Raw genomic sequence first — 16,205 nt, forward strand, 5'->3', positions numbered from 1 at the left:
TAAATGAGATGCGATAAACACAACCAAACTACGTATACCATCGGTTTTATATTACAAATTTATTAACATCAAACAAAAACTAGTTATGAAATTCCACTTTAAAATGATCTAGCTAGTCTTATTCATACATCAAATGCAAAATAGGGCCTCTATTTCAGTGCATTACGAAATAAGCAAGCAACAAACACACACACACACACACACACACTAAAAGACAAAAAGAAAAAAGAAATAGTGTCAGGGTTATTGCACAAAATATTCTGGTGTATAAATCAGTGTGTATCCAACCCTGGCGCGTGTCTGTCTGTTTGTCTGTCTCCTTGTTCAGTTCTGTAATGGAGGAGAGAGGGAAGTCTAGATGAGGCGAGGGAAGAAAATGACAATGTTATTACGGCTGATTACCTTGGAGAGAGAGAGAGAGAGAGAGAGAGAGAGAGAGAGAGAGAGAGAGAGAGAGAGAGTATAACAAATGATTACAAAATGGTAAGAGAGAACAAAAATAAAAGGAAAAGAAAAACATTAAAAAAAAATAACATAAAGAAAGCACATACTAGAGAGTAAGCGAGAAGAAAAAAAAAACGAAATCATAGATAAACAAAAAACAGAGAAGGCCTTTTACCCTGCAGCACAACACACACACACACACACACACACACACACAAACACACACCTATAATGCGGTGGCTATAATGTGGAATTTCACCCCCTCCCCACCTTTCCTTCCCAGCTCCCCTCCCCAGAACCATTACCATCACTACAAGGTCGAAGGAGGACGGGCGGGACGGGAGGGTGACGGAGGCGGTGACAGAGGCGACTGTGGTGATGTGACGTGTGATTTGTGTGAAGTGCAGCGCCGTGATTTTTCTAGGTATAGTAGTAGTAGTAGTAGTAGTAGTAATAGTAGTAATAGTAGTAGTAGTTGTGCTCTCCGTTTCCGTATCTGTACTTGCTTTTCTTTCCTTCCTGTGTGTGTGTGTGTGTGTTTGTGCCGCAGGGTAAGGTACCGTTTGTTTTATCTGTCACGTTTTTTTTTTTGTTTGCTTTTTTTTTTTTTTTATCAAAGAACGCATAATGCAGAATCCTTGGTCTTTATCGTGCGTTTATATTCGTGTTTTTTTTTTTTTTATGTTTTCTTTGTGTTCACTTTCATTCATGTTGTTTTTGTTGATTTTGTTTTCCTTTTATTTTCATTATCTTCCTTGTGTCTTTTCTGTCATCTCTAGTTTTCAGCCTTTTTTTTTCATCTTTTCTATTTATTTTTATATCTGTATATCTTGTTTTGTTTTCCTTACTCGTATAAGAACCTTAGTCTTATCCAGCCTTTCATAATTAGTTTAGATAAAAAGAAAGTGAAAAATCAATGTACATATCTTATACACAGACAGTCAAACCTTAATTATCGTACACTTTACGAAAATTAATGCATCCAGTTTACGTATTAAAAGAAAACGGAAAACCCTATGTATTATCTTTAACCAAATCTTAATTAATCACATACTAAACTAATCTTCACCATAGGCACATTTTCACGAGAAGTTATGTTGGTCACAGAAAAGTAGGAAAAGTAGGAAGGAATGCACGAAAGTTTATGCTTGATTTACTTATATTCTACAGTTTCTACAAGTTTCTAGGCCAGGAAAGTTGTCAAGACATAAAGTTCTGGGAAACACGGATTTTATCATCGCTTTTGTCACGTGATCAAGCGGCATTCCTCCCTCCTCTGATGGCTGGAGGAGGAGGAGGAGGAGGAGGAGGAGGAGGAGGAGGAGGAGGAAATTGTAATAAATGTGAAAAGAGTGATGATGCAAAGGAGAAAGTTGGGAGATAAAAAAAAAAAAAAAGAGAGAAAGAGATGAGGAGAAGGAAAATAGGAAGTAATGAGAGGAAAATTATAAACATTGACAGAAAGGAGGAGGAGGAGAGGAGGAGGGGCTGGGAGGACAGTAAAAGTGTGAATAACAACTCAAGGCAACTCTCTGATGTCCACCTTATTCCGTCACGGCTGAGGAAACTGTATCCACCTCCTACTGGCTCACTCACGCACTCACGCACTGACTCACTCGCTTACTTACTAACTCGTTCACTGGTTCACTCTTTCGTTTGTGTTCACTCTTCTCTATTACTGTCTCACTCACTGACTCCCTTGCTTGTTTGCTTGCTTATACACTCTCTCCGTTTATGTATTAATTTCTTTTCTTTATCAATGTTTCACCCACTCATTCATTCATTCATTCATTCTCTCACTCACAATCTTATTTGCTTATTCAGTACCTCGTTCATTCGTTTCTTCCCTTTCTCTCCCTCTGTCACTCACTCACTCACTCACTCACTCTCTTTCTTCGAGTCATTTGATAGCATTTTTTTTTCTATCTATATTTTGTCTTGCCTTTGTTACTTCCATGTTTTGTTTTTTTTCCTCGTCTCAATTTAGATTTTTCCTCATACGATCTTATTTCTATTTGTTATTTCAGGTTACGTTTTAGTTTTTTTTTTTTTTCTCTTTTCCTGTTCCTATTTCCGGTTGCTATTTCACTTGTTTAAATTTTTTGTCTCTCTATTCTTCAAGTACGTTCATGTTGTCTCTCTCTCTCTCTCTCTCTCTCTCTCTCTCTCTCTCTCTCTCTCTCTCTCTCTCTCTCTCTCTCTCTCTCGTTTTCGTTTTCTTCGCGTACGGCAATAATCATACCATTGTACGACGTCGTGAAGATCGCAAATTATAGACCTAAAATGATGAAAGTAAAAGTGGTTCTTATAATGAAAACTGTGGCGCTTTGGGAAATAGAGATTATACAACTTTTTTTTTTATATTCTTTTTCTGAACACACACACACACACACACACACACACACTTCTCGCTCTACTGGGAGGACAAGAAGGGTGCTCAAGTGTAAATCCTGGGGTCTTTTAAGCTTCCCTTTCAGCTTCAAATGCACACAAGAGGCATGTTATGGAAGGGGAAGTGATCGTGATGATAAGCTTCCATAGTCCATGATATAACGTGCATGTGTGATGTGCTTGTGCTAAAGTTTGTGAGAGATATGTCTTTTCATCTGTATATTTATTTATTTATTTATTTATTTTTATTTTTATTTTTTTTATCTGTGTATATATATTTTTTTATTTAGATGGATTGATTTATTTAAATGGATTTGTTGATTTGTTTACATCTTGTTTTATTTTTTGTATTTTACTTGTCTTACTTATCTACGTATTAATTTATTGTTAATTTAATTTAGTTTAACTAATTGATAAATTTATTTATTTTGTTAATTTTTGTAAGGGTCACTTTGCTTCCATTTTCACTTGTGTGGTAATTCTCAGAACGTCTGTATAGGTTTTATTTACATGCGAGTATCTATCACTCGATCTATACATTTATTAGTTCCGGAACATACTTTTACCTCGTTTTTCTTCCCTAATATTTTGTCTTCAACATTTAATACCTTACATGTATCCCTTCACAAAAAAAAAAAAAAAAAAACATATACACAATAACAATAAGAATAATATCAAGACACAAAAACCACATAATAACCCAAACACTGCCAATAACACGCATCACGTTCCTCTTCTTGTTTCAAACGCAGGTTACAAAACTGAGCCTTTGGGTGAAGCTTGCGAGGATGAACGGTGCAGGGTGTGGCGGGAAGGAATAGGGGATGACGGATAAGGCTAAGGGTGAGTAGAGAAGGGAGAAGATGAGTGTGTTATGAGAGATATTCCGCAACGCTTCTGCGCTGCAACTCCACTACTTTCCAAAGACTCTGGTTGAAGTGGCACGGTTTTTTAAGGGTGTTTTTATAGATTAACAAGATTTCTGCTTCTTGGGCAGGAAAAGAGTCTTGAGAACCCGTCTAATCATCTTTGTGACCTTTGGTAATAAAGAGAGCAAAGCGTTTCTGAAAACTACCCATAGGAAAATGTTCGCTACTCTTTCTATTTCCTTTTACTTTCTTTTCTCCCTCTTCATTTCGCTCTTTTTTTTCTGTTGCTTATAATCTTTTTTCTTTTCCTTTTTTTTCGAAACTTCACCTCTACTTTTCTTTTCTTTTTTTCGTGTTGAAAGCGTAGAGAGATAAGGAGAGACGAGACAGAGAGAGGCTGAGGGTAAAAGTGAGGGTAGTTTACGAGGTGTGGGGGAATGCAGCAATGAGGAGGAATGAGAGGGCGGTGCGGTGGCGGTACTCTGCGTGTGAGGGCAAGGCTTAGGTCGGCAAGGGTGTGGTGAGGCATGCGGAGGCCTTGAGACGGTGAAAGAAGACAGGGACAAAGGAGAGCTTCATGGAAGGATAAGAAGTGGTGTGGAGTTTTATTGGTTGGGCTGGAATGGACGAATATAATGGCAAAAAGATAAGACAAAAGATAAGAGAAATTTTACTGGTTTGGCTTAGAATGGACACTTATAGAAAGATAGACAAAAAATAAGAGAAGATAAGAAATTTTACTGGTTTGGGTTGGAATAGATGAAGATAACGACAGATAAACAAAAGATAAGAGATAATAAGAAGTTTTATGGATAAGAAGTTTTATGGTGTGGTTTGATAAAGACGCTTACATAGGTAGATACAGACAGGTACTAGGTACTACATTTAATTTATAAGGGTAACGATGAAGAGGAGATGAAGGAGGACTTAGGAAAAGATAAGTATTTGGTGAAGGTAAAGGAGGAAAGGAAGAATGTAATTAAATAAAGGAGGAAAGAGGGGAAGGAAGGCAGTTAAGACTACATAACCTGCACGTGTCTTAATTCAAGGTCACTCTAGGGTAATTAAGGCACACCTGAGGGGAGGGTGAATACAGGTGAGGCTGATGCAAGGTACAAACAAAGAGGGAATATTTAACAAGTAGGTACTCTTATTTCCCTACGGCACTCCTGTTACGAAATGAGTTAAAATTCTCTCTCTCTCTCTCTCTCTCTCTCTCTCTCTCTCTCTCTCTCTCTCTCTCTCTCTCTCTCTCTCTCTCTCTCTCTCTCTCTCTCTCCTCTCTCTCTCTCTCTCTCTCTCTCTCTTAATTATATTTCGGAATTTGCTTATTCACGTGACACACACACACACACACACACACACACACACACACACACACACACACACACACACACACAAGGAGAGCGATTTGATGCGGGACTAAAGAACAAGTCCCTTTAAAGAGAATGGGATCCTTTAAATCGAACATGAACCTATACAATTCTCTCTCTCTCTCTCTCTCTCTCTCTCTCTCTCTCTCTCTCTCTCTCTCTCCTCTCTCTCTCTCTCTCTCTCTCTCTAACTGTACCCCTTCACACAATGTAGCATAATCCCACATAACGAAGACGGATATTGGCATTAGCGATTGTTGTGTGGCTCTTATAATGCAAGGATGCTATTTCAAATAAACCCACACACTCTCCCACACACCCCGCATCTTTTTATCTTCATTGTGTCCTTGTCCTGTTATGCAATTCTCTTATCCTTCTCTACTATTATTTTCTACTTCCTTCATTCTCTCTTCTCCCTCTCCTCCTCCTCCTCCTCCTCCTCTTCTTCTTCTTTTTTTTTATGTTTGTCTTCTTCTTAGTTTTGTTTGTGTTGTTTTTAATGTTATTTGTTTTTTTTTTGTTTTGTTTTTGTTTCCCGTTTTTTTTTTCTCTCTCTCTCTTTCTTTGTGTTTCTTTTTCTGTTTTTGTTGTTTCTTTTTTTCTTCTTTTTTTATTTATTTTTTCTTCCTTCTCCTTATCTTCCTTCTGCTCCTCCTCCTCCTCCTCCTCCTCCTCCTCCTCCTCCTCCTCCTCCTCCTCTCCTCCTCCTCCTCCTGTGATTACAAAAGATGTGACCGACTGATACTTCTTCTTCTTCTTCTTCTTCTTCTTCTTCTTCCTCTTCTTCTCCTCCTCCTCCTCCTCCTCCTCCTCCTCCTCCTTCCCTGTCCTCGCACTCAAAAAAAACAGAAGGCGCCGGCACAAAATTATATTATATCTAACGACACCAATGATATACATCCTCCTCTTCCTCTTCCCCCACTTTCATTACCTTTCTTCCTCTTCCTTCTCCTCCTCCTTCTGCGTCTTCTCAATCATAACATTACAATTTATTTTTTTTCCCCTACTTCTTTCCTTCACTTTCATTTCCTCCATCTCTTCCTCATTCCTTAACCTCCCTCCTCCTCCTCCTCCTCCAGGTGCATAGCCGTAACCTCGCTCCCTCCCGCCCTTTCCTCGCCCTTCTCACTCTCTCTCCCACGGGAACTTGTGGTGGTCATAACTTTCGGAAACGCCACAAGTGAACACCCATTAAAACTCGGGTTACCTTTCAGAACACCTGTGGAAACTTACCTCACACAACATTCGCACGTATCCATATATTTCGTGTGTGTGTGTGTGTGTGTGTGTGTGTGTGTGTGTGTGTGGTGTGTGTGTGTGTGTGTGTTGTAAACTCCCTACTCCTCTCTCTCTCTCTCTCTCTCTCTCTCTCTCTCTCTCTCTCTCTCTCTCTCTCTCTCTCTCTCTCTCTCTCTCTCTCTGTGGGTGTGTGTAAACGTGCGTGAGAGAGAGAGAGAGAGAGAGAGAGAGAGAGAGAGAGAGAGAGAGAGAGAGAGAGAGAGAGAGAGAGAGAGAGAGAGAGAGAGAGAGAGAGAGAGAGAGAGAGAGAGAGAGAGAGAGAGAGAGAGAGAGAGAGAGAGAGAGAGAGAGAGAGAGAGAGAGAGAGAGAGAGAGAGAGAGAGAGAGAGCAACCTTCGCAAAAAAAAATCAAATCACGTGACAAAAAAAAAACTATCAAGCAAACGAAAACAAACACACAAACACACACACATCAACAAAATGACAGTTAAATAATACGATAATAGCAGGAAATTGTCCTAATATTGCACACCTTGATAAAAAAAAAATAATAATGAAAAAAAAGAAAACAATGAGGCAGGTAATGGAGGTGAGGAGTAGCGATGCATACGAGCACCTTCACCCTAATGAGGACAGGTAGCTCGCTCAGGTGTTCCGCAGTGCCTTGCTATTGAACTTACGTGACCGTGATTGCAGGTAAGCCTTTAATGGAATCACGTCACCTGTATATCTACCTGGGTGTTTGTTTGTGTGTGTGTGTGTGTGTGTGTGTGTGTGTGTGTGTGTGTGTGTGTGTGTGTGTGTGTGTGTGTGTGTGTGTGTGTGTGTGTTTCCCTCTACCGAGATAGTGTTATTTTGTTGTATGCATTTCTTATGTTATTTTATTATCTATAGTTTTATTTTTTTCCGGTTCTTGATTTTACTGCGTGTTTTTGTAACTTTTATGTTTCTTTTATCACATTTAGTGTCTTTTTTTTCCATGTACCTATTAATTTCTTCCTTGCTTCCTTCTTTTTTTACGTTCTTTCTTTCTTTTTCTTCCTTTTCCTTCTCTCTTTTCTTTCTTTTATTTTCTTTCCATAATTAGGGACTGTCACGTGTAGGCCTTCTTACAGCTCTCCATATTTCCCTAAATTTTTATATGGCTTTGAAAACTATTGAATAACTCCTTAACTATGCATATTTTCAAATAAAATCAAAAGAACTGCTTCCAGATCTACGGTTCCTTTGATGGTAATTGCAAACCAAGTAATTTCTTAGTGCTGAGATGCATCAAGAACATAATACACAAGGATGTAAAATAAAGGAAGCTGCAAGATTCCGTTATGTCTACACCTGACACTCCCTGTAGAAAACACACCTGTAAAAAAACACACCTGACTATTTCCACTTATCATCTCCATCCACAAATCTATCTAATGTTTTAAAGCTCTCTAATGACGCGGCACTAACAGCCTGATTACTGAGATCATTTCATTCACCTACCACTCTGAGTTTTTGCCCTCTTTTAAAATCTAACTTCATCGAGCTTGAACAGTTTTATTTACTTAAGGCCAACGTGAAATTTAATTAGACTCGCACCAATCCCCTCTTTCTCTTAGCTCGAGATGGTCTTTTGTTTCCTTGAACTCATCCCAAGCACGCCCCTCATGGCCGCTCTGAAGGAGGGACTCAAGGATGTGCTCCTCCTCCTCCTCCTCCTCCTCCTCCTCCTGCTCCTCCTCCTCTTCCTCCTCCTTCTCCTTCTCCTCCTCCTCCTCCTCCTCCTAGTCCTCCAGTCTGTAATGCATTCTCATGACAAATTTGTGTGTGTGTGTGTGTGTGTGTGTGCGTGTGTGTATGTGTGTGTGTGTGTGTGTGTGTGTGTGTGTGTGTGTGTGTGTGTGTGTGTGTGTGTGTGTGTGTGTGTGTGTGTGTGTGTGTGTGTGTGTGTGTGTGTGTGTGTGTGTCATGTCTCGCCACCACACCCAGTTGTCCTCTCTTTTTCTCGCTCGCTTAAAATCCTTCCATCATTTCTCTCTTACTGTCTCCCTCTCCCTCTCCTTCTGTCTCAAAAACGTGCCTCCACTCTTCCGCTTCCTTCGCCCTTAATCACCCACATCTCCATCTGGCCACACCTTCCACACCTGCCGCCCCACCTTCCACGTGCTCCGGAAACCCAGGTGAACCGCAATGACGCGATTACTTGACTGGAAAAGGTGTCACGGGCTAATTAATTAAGATTATCTGTTACCTAACCAGATATAATCGTTTGGAATCATTGCTAATAGGCCTGTAGTGTGTGTGTGTGTGTGTGTGTGTGTGTGTGTGTGTGTGTGTGTGTGTGTGTGTGTGTGTGTGTGTGTGTGCCTTCCCCAGCGACCCCCGTCTCCCCCCTTCACCCCCTTCCGAGGTCACCGGTGGGCGTGGCCGTTTCCCAGGGTCACGTGACGCCCTTCGTATATAACTAGATGGCGGGAGGGCGGCACGCACATTCCCTCCAGCGGCGTTCCTCAGAATGTGGTGTAGAACCGTGAGTGTTTCGTGAGCCGCTCCTTCCCTGGTGGTGGTTCGTGTGAGGCGCTGGTTCTTAGTGTTCTCAGCGTGACGTGACAGCACACACACACACACGCGCTCGCACACACACACACACACACACACACACACACACACACACACATACTCACACACGCGCGCGCGCGCGCGAAACCCCCTTACAAAGAGATCTGACCAATAATGCCTCAGTAATTTGTCAAGGTAAACAAAATATAAGAACATAAGAACATAAAGGAAGCCGCAAGAGGCCAGTAGACCTACACGTGACAGTCCTAGAAGAAGTGAAAGTTACCAGTGCTGTATTCACAACCAGTGTCTAAAAAGAGAAATCCTAAATTTTACGTGAGAGGAAAAAAAGGAAATTCTTGAGTGATGATAAACATAAAAAAAGAGAAGACTCATTGTCGTTGCGTCAACACGATTTTCACATTTTTTATCACATTTTGTCAGCGAGAGTGAGAGGGAAGGCAGAGAGAGTGAGAACGAGAGAGAGCGTGACGCAGGTGATCATAAGGTAACACAAGGTAATGACCTCTCATATTGCAGGTACTTCTGGTGTGTGCTTGGGTGGGGGTGTTGGCGCAGACGAGCAAGCCACGTGACGACCCCCAGGGCACCACCACAGTCGTGCCCATCCTGCGACACATCAACAAGCTGAACGGGGACGGCTCCTACACCTACGGATTCGAAGCTGCCGATGGGACGTTTAAGCTGGAGACGCGTGATGCCCTTGGAAACGTGAAGGGGAAGTTTGGCTACACTGATAACGAGGGGAAGCTCAAGGTAGTGGAATATGCAGCGGGTAACGGGACTGGATTCGAGACTCAGTCCGATGTGATATCCTCGGAATCCACGCCGCCTTCCTTCGACACCAAGCTGCTCTCCGACTTCTCTTCAAGACGAGCTCAGAGACCGCAAAAGCAAGTGAAGCGCCAGCAGTCCTCTTCCTCTCCTTTCCCTCCTCCTCTCTCGTCCTCAGATTTCCCACAGCCGTCACCCCAGATAACCAGCCGTGCCCAGCCCACGCCTCACCCCCAGCTCCCTGCAGAGGCGGAGTCCCATGATGTCTTCGTTCCCCCAGTTCGATCCTCACCCCACTACCACCTTTAGACCTCAGAGGCGCCAGAGACCTCAGCGGCAGCGTCAGACACCCAGGCGCCACCCTACGTTCAGACCCACCTCCACCCCTCAGTCTGAGGAACCCCAGCCCAACCCCCAGCCTCAACCTACTTCCAGGCCCCGGTTCCGCCCCCAGCTTCCATCACACACTGATTTTGAGCCCCAGCCCCAGTTTGGATCTCAGTTCCCTCCCCAGGATGATGACTTCCAACCCCAGCATCAACCTCAGGACACTTTCAGACCACAGTTCCTCCCCGGCACTCAGCCTCAGCTCACCTTTGTGCCTGATTTTACTACTCAGCACCAGTCAGAGTCAGACCCACAACCACAGCCCACCTTCAAACCCAGATTCCCCTCCCGGCCAGCATTCAGACCCCAGACTCCTGCGGCAAGACCCTCTGCCTTCCCTCCGCCGGTCGAGGAGCCCCAGCAGTTCCTCAGGAGAAAGGCAGAACAAGATCAGGATCAAGATGGAGAGCCACAACACATATTTCCGAGCCCTCAGTTCGCCACCAATCCGTTCCCCGCAGTTTGGTTCTCGATTCCCACAAGCGGATCAAGGTAGCCAGCAGTTCCCATCCCAGCCCATCCTCCCCAAAACCCCACAGTTTCCCAGGAGGCTTCCAGGAGGCTCTGGTTTCGCTGGTACTAGTAGATTTCCACTCCATAAGAATGAAGGAGCCTCGGCAGAGAAGAACACACCGCCTTCATTCCCAGCCTCCCCCTCCCAGCCATCTGGCGTCTTACCCGCTGGGACCTTCTCTATCCCCAGACCTGGGCGTCCTCTGAGACCCACTCCAGTAAGTCCCAAGCCTCAGAGAGTCCCCAGTGCCCAGGAGGCTCCCTTCTTCCCCCGGCAGCCCCAGTTCAGTCCACAGACCCCTCAGTTTCACGGGCAGGAGCCTTCCAAGTTCGATGATTTTGATGGGTGATTTTGCTTTTCAACAGGATCCGTCTCAGTTTGGACAGGACCCAGCCCAGTTTGGTCCACCGGCACCTACATTCACACGTAAGCCACAGTTCGAGAGGGATCCGTCACCTTTCGGCCAAGGGGCACCACACTTCGGTGGTCAAGGGATTTCATCCTTCGGTCAAGGAGTGTCCCAGCCTAGCCAGGGAGCGTCAGTGTTTGTGCAACAGTCACCACAGTTTGGCCAGGGACAGGGGAAGCCACAGTTTGGCGTAGGGCAAGGACAAGGAACACCACAGATTAGTCCAGCAGCACCGCACTTTGGCCAGGGACAAGGAGCACCACAATTTGGCCAAGGACAAGGAGCACCACAGTTTGGCCTAGGACAAGCTAAGCCACAGTTCGGCCAAGGCCAAGGAACACCACAGTTCAGTCCTGTAGCACCACACTTTGGGCAAGGACAAGGAACACAGTTTGGCCAAGGACAAGCACAAGGAGCACCACGACCAACCCCAGTACCATCACACCCTGACCAAGTAGCACCGCAGTTTGGTCAAGGAACAGCACTGTTTGGTCAAGGTGCACACTTCGACTTCGGCCAAAACGTGTCACCATTTGGCCAGGGAGCATCACACTTTGGTCAGGGTTTGTCACAGCCCGACCAAGGTCCCCATAATTTTGATGAAGCTGCACCACAACCAGCCCAACCCAAGCCGCAGCCTGGTCGAGGAACGTCAAGGTTTGGTCAGGGGAGGCCAACATCTAGTCGTGGAAGGCCGCAAGCGGGCAGAGGCACGTCGCCATTTGATCAGGAGCTTGACAAATCCGGCCAGGATGCCTCCAGTGCCAACCGAGGCACGTCACGGTTCGGCCAGAGCAGACCTAGGGTAGGCCAGAGGCAGTTTGGTCGCAGGCCACAAACTTCCCAGAAAACGCCCCAGTTCGGCGAAACAGCGCCCCCGTCCACACACAAGAAGCCTGAGTTTGACAAGAAGCTTGAAGAGGAGGAAAAGCCTGTGTTTGGACAGCAGCCTGCCTTCCCTCAACAGCCTGCCTTTGGACAACAGCCTGCATTCCTGGGACAGCCACAGTTCCTACCACAGCCTTTCGCTGGTCAGGGCTTCGGTCTCGTCAGTCCAGAACAGATCAAGCAGATTCAGCAGCAGGGGGGACGCTTCAGGCCCCAACTAGTAGTTCCTCAGCAGGGCTTCCCAGCGCAGGGCTTCCAAGGGTTCCCAGTCCACCCCCAGCAGAGATTTGGCGTTCCCCTGACCGCAGGGCAGTCCTTCCTCGGAACTCAGCCTTTTTTCAACCCATCCCAGCAATCAAGCTTCGCTGACGACGCAAAGGAGAGTGACGACACGCACGACAAGGAGTCCTAAGAGGCGCTCCGAGCACGCATCGTCGCTCACCCTTCAGTAAATGATCCTTGTGAACCGTGATTGGGTGTTGTGATTGAGCAGCGAGACATTTAAGCTGGTGAGGGTGTGGGAAGTGCCGGGGGACCTGGACACTGATGGAGTGGTGGAGAGGATGGTGTTAGTGGTGCAGGGGTGCTGGTGTGTGACACGTTATTTCAGTGGCGATTTGCAGTAAACTAAATATTCGAATGAGAAAAATGAAACGTTCTAGTTATGACATAAGAACATAAGAACATACGGAAATCCGAGAAGCTGCAAGAAGCCAGCAGGTCTACACGTGGCAGTCCGTTTCAAACATACACACCTATGTCCACCTATCATCCCTATCCATAAATGTACCTAATCTTATAACCAGACAAAATTGAGGATAAAAGCAGACGTCATATGACTTTGTAATTATAGTACATCAATCAATCAATCAATCAAAAAGGTCTGACAGAGAGAGGTAAGGCGGGATCAAGGAAACAAGAACCACATTAAATTCTTTAAAAGCATATTTCATCCCTTAAAAAGATTATATTAAGTTAATTCTTCTCACAACCGAAAACTTATCCATCAGAAAACCCTTACCACACCTTCAGGAGAAAACAATCCCACACACTGTCCTAATTCACTCCCTCTCCCATGCACACATTCCGCACCTCCATGCCTTCGAGTCCCCAAAGACGCGAGCCAACCCTGAGCACCGCACTATAAATCACCAGAACCTCTTTATCTTAAGCAAACCAGGAGGGAAATAAACAAGAGACTATCGGGCGTGAGGGAGGGACTAGGCCAAACCTTCCCTCTTCTCTTCTGGGTCACTAGACTCACTACGAAATTCCTCTCCCAGCAAAACACTGAATAAAAAGTTAGGGCGGCACATAAACTTGGGGTCCTGCCACAGTTAAGATGTCCCGGCAACGAGTAAGCAAACCACTTGTGGCGAAATACAAGTCAACTTTTAATATAGAAGTCAGGATAGCAAGAGAGATGATGTGAAAATTAAACTAGAATTTCCCTCTCAATATTGAAGTTAGAAGAAAAGAACAGCACAAGAAAAAAAAAATCACTCTTGAAAGGAAAATTGAACAAGAAACAGAAAAGTCGAAAAGAGTTAATATAGAAACATCCCAAAATTTCATTCTCAATATGAAACTAAAATTGACCAACGAAAAAAAAAAGTTAGAAGAAAAAGATAACATGATCAAGAAAACAAAAAAAAATACACTCAATATGAAAGTAAAATCAAGAAAAATAACAGTATAAAAAGAATAGACACAATATCACTGTCAACATGAAGGTCAGAATAACCAAACCTAGAAAAGATAGCAAAACAAAAAATACTAAAGCTTAATGAACTCACAACACGCAAACAACATTACGAAAACAAGAACACAAGCACGAAAAGTTGATAAAAAAAAAAAGAGCAACAATTCCCCACCAACGCGAAATAAAGAAAACGAAAACATGAGACAGAAAATAAGAAAACCAACGTCTGAATTCCTCTAATTTATTAAACCCGTCATTGTTGTCTTTGGGAAACGATCCTTGACTGTATTCTTCATTGCTTTTTCTTATCGATCCCTTTTTTTTTTTTTTATCTCTTATTGTTTCGTCCTTCTTCATCTGCTGGTGCCGAGTGACTGCCTCCACGTATTGAATGGCGAGACGGTCCTTGCAATAAAGAATATAATCCCAATGAGATGTTTTTGTTGATGCTTTTTTGTGGAGAGAGAGAGAGAGAGAGAGAGAGAGAGAGAGAGAGAGAGAGAGAGAGAGAGAGAGAGAGAGAGAGAGAGAGAGAGAGAGAGAATAACGGAATGTCAAATGAGAGTGAGAGGAAATGACAGTGAGTGAAAAAAAGGGAGATGGAGACCGGAAGGGAGTGGAGGAAGAAGAGGGAGGGTGAGGTTAAACTGAAGGAAGGCATGAGGGTGAAAGTGAATGAGAGAGAGAGAGAGAGAGAGAGAGAGAGAGAGAGAGAGAGAGAGAGAGAGAGAGAGAGAGAGAGAGAGAGAGAGAGAGAGAACTAAAATAAACAAAGAGGAACAAGAGATAATGAAATATAGAAGAAAAACATAAAATAAGAAAAATACATGGAAAAAACAAAACAAAAAAGAATCAAAACAAAGATAACAATAACAACAAAGAAATGAAAACTTACACACACAAGACAAAAATACAATGAACGTAAATCAATATGAAGAAGAAAAGAAAAGAAAAGTGAGAGGAGACAAGATGACAAGATTAGAGACACCAGAGAGAGAGAGAGAGAGAGAGAGAGAGAGAGAGAGAGAGAGAGAGAGAGAGAGAGAGAGAGAGAGAGAGAGAGAGTTGGGGTCAGTAACTCTAGCCAAAATCATGTTTGCTTACACACTTCCCAAATACTTCACGTTCCCCGCATGTGTGTGTGTCCCTCTTACTCCCCATCACCTTCCTACCACGTGGACACACACACACACACACACACACACACACACACACACACTCTCGCTCTCTCTCTCTCTCTCTCTCTCTCTCTGGTTCTTCGTGGTGTGTGTGTGTGTGTGTGTGTGTGTGTGTGTGTGTGTGTGTTAACCTAATGTTTGTTTGACTGACTGACTGACTGATTGACTAACGGACTGTTGTAGTGATTGGGTAAATAATTGACTGACTGACTGACTGACTGACTGACTGACTGACTGACTGACTGACTAATGGACTGTTCTAGTGATTGGGTGACTGACTGACTGACTAACTGACTGACTGACTGACTGACTGACTGACTGACTTGGTATTTGGCTGTATGGCTAGGTGACAATTTTGACTGACCGACTTACTGACTTAAACGACTCAGTGCAGTTTATAACCGGATGTTCAGATTACTTTCCACTTCCTGAGTGACTTGACAAACCAACAAGTGACTCACGATTCCCGTTTCTTCTGCAGGTGATGTGGCTAAGGTGTGGCAGGTGTGGCAGAGGCGTGGCAAGTGTGGTAGAAGTGTAGTATAAATGTGGTAGAAGTCTGGTTAGGTGTGGTAGAAGGGTGGCTAGGTGTGGCTAAAGTGTGGTAGAGGTGTGGTAGATACAAATACCATACACTACTGAAGGGGTGATCGGATGTAGAATAGTAGATGTGGTAGATATTGGTAGAGTGAGATAACAGAGACTGCCGCAACGTGACAGAGTGTAGAAAACTAGTAGGTGTGGTAGAGATGTGGCTAATCTAGTGTGGTGCTGTAATAGTGTGACGCGTGTGTGGTAAGATGTGACACAGAGCGTGGTGTGTTTACGGTTATGTGGCAACATGCGATGTGAAGTGATGTGAAGTGTGACGGGGTGTTATTGAGATCGTGTGGTAAGCTGTGTGTGTGTGTGTGTGTGTGTGTGTGTGTGTGTGTGTGTGTGTGTGTGTGTGTGTGGGGCAAGCAAAGTGCGTGCCTAGGTACCAGAGGGGCAACACTGCAGTGACCTCTAATCCACAGGTGACAAAGGTGAGGGGCTGCCAGGTGTGCTTCAGGTGTGTGTCAGGTGTGTCAGGCAGGTGAGGGTGTGGCGCCGGAACTCCCGAGGGGAAAGTGTCAGGTTGTGAAATGAAAGGAAAATGTTAGAAAAATTATGCAAGAGGGGGGGGAGAAAAAAAAACATGATTATAGAAGTCAGAGATCAGAGTTACGAAAAAAAAATACAATAGAAATAAAAATTAGAAGCAGCGGTACTGAAATGATATGATAGAAAGAAACTGAGAGAAATACAGAAATAAATAAAAAAAATGTACATGTAAAGTAAGAAGTACACAAAATAACAAACAAATAGATAAATAAATAAATAAAAAGAAACATTGCAATCACTAAATGAATCAATAGACAAATGAATAAATAAAAACTCTTTCATCAATTTTTTGTTCATTAACATTTAAAAAGAGAAAAAAAAATATCGAA

The 16,205-nt window shown here is 43.7% G+C and overlaps 2 protein-coding genes across 2 annotated transcripts; both read left to right on the forward strand.

The window, feature by feature from the left end:
• The first annotated feature begins 8,789 nt into the window (after window positions 1-8,789).
• Window positions 8,790-13,982, forward strand: LOC135109770 (endocuticle structural glycoprotein SgAbd-8-like). Its single transcript, XM_064021385.1, has 2 exons — window positions 8,790-8,828; window positions 9,398-13,982. The coding sequence occupies exons 1-2, from the start codon at window positions 8,814-8,816 to the stop codon at window positions 9,959-9,961; spliced, it is 579 nt and encodes a 192-aa protein (XP_063877455.1). The 5' UTR covers window positions 8,790-8,813; the 3' UTR covers window positions 9,962-13,982.
• On the forward strand, window positions 10,168-12,262 carry LOC135109492 (uncharacterized). The gene is made up of 2 exons (XM_064020870.1): window positions 10,168-10,770; window positions 10,919-12,262. The coding sequence occupies exons 1-2, from the start codon at window positions 10,168-10,170 to the stop codon at window positions 12,260-12,262; spliced, it is 1,947 nt and encodes a 648-aa protein (XP_063876940.1).
• Window positions 13,983-16,205: the final 2,223 nt, after the last annotated feature.

The sequence above is a fragment of the Scylla paramamosain genome, chromosome 19 (genome assembly GCF_035594125.1).
Source record: "Scylla paramamosain isolate STU-SP2022 chromosome 19, ASM3559412v1, whole genome shotgun sequence".
Classification (NCBI taxonomy): Eukaryota; Metazoa; Arthropoda; class Malacostraca; order Decapoda; family Portunidae; genus Scylla; species Scylla paramamosain.

Excerpts from the sequence above, each read along its gene's own strand:
- LOC135109492 (XM_064020870.1), top strand. The coding sequence starts at position 10,168 with ATGATGACTTCCAACCCCAGCATCAACCTCAGGACACTTTCAGACCAC. Across the intron at positions 10,771-10,918 it reads GTCCTCTGAGACCCACTCCA|GATCCGTCTCAGTTTGGACA; the intron begins GTAAGTCCCAAG and ends GCTTTTCAACAG.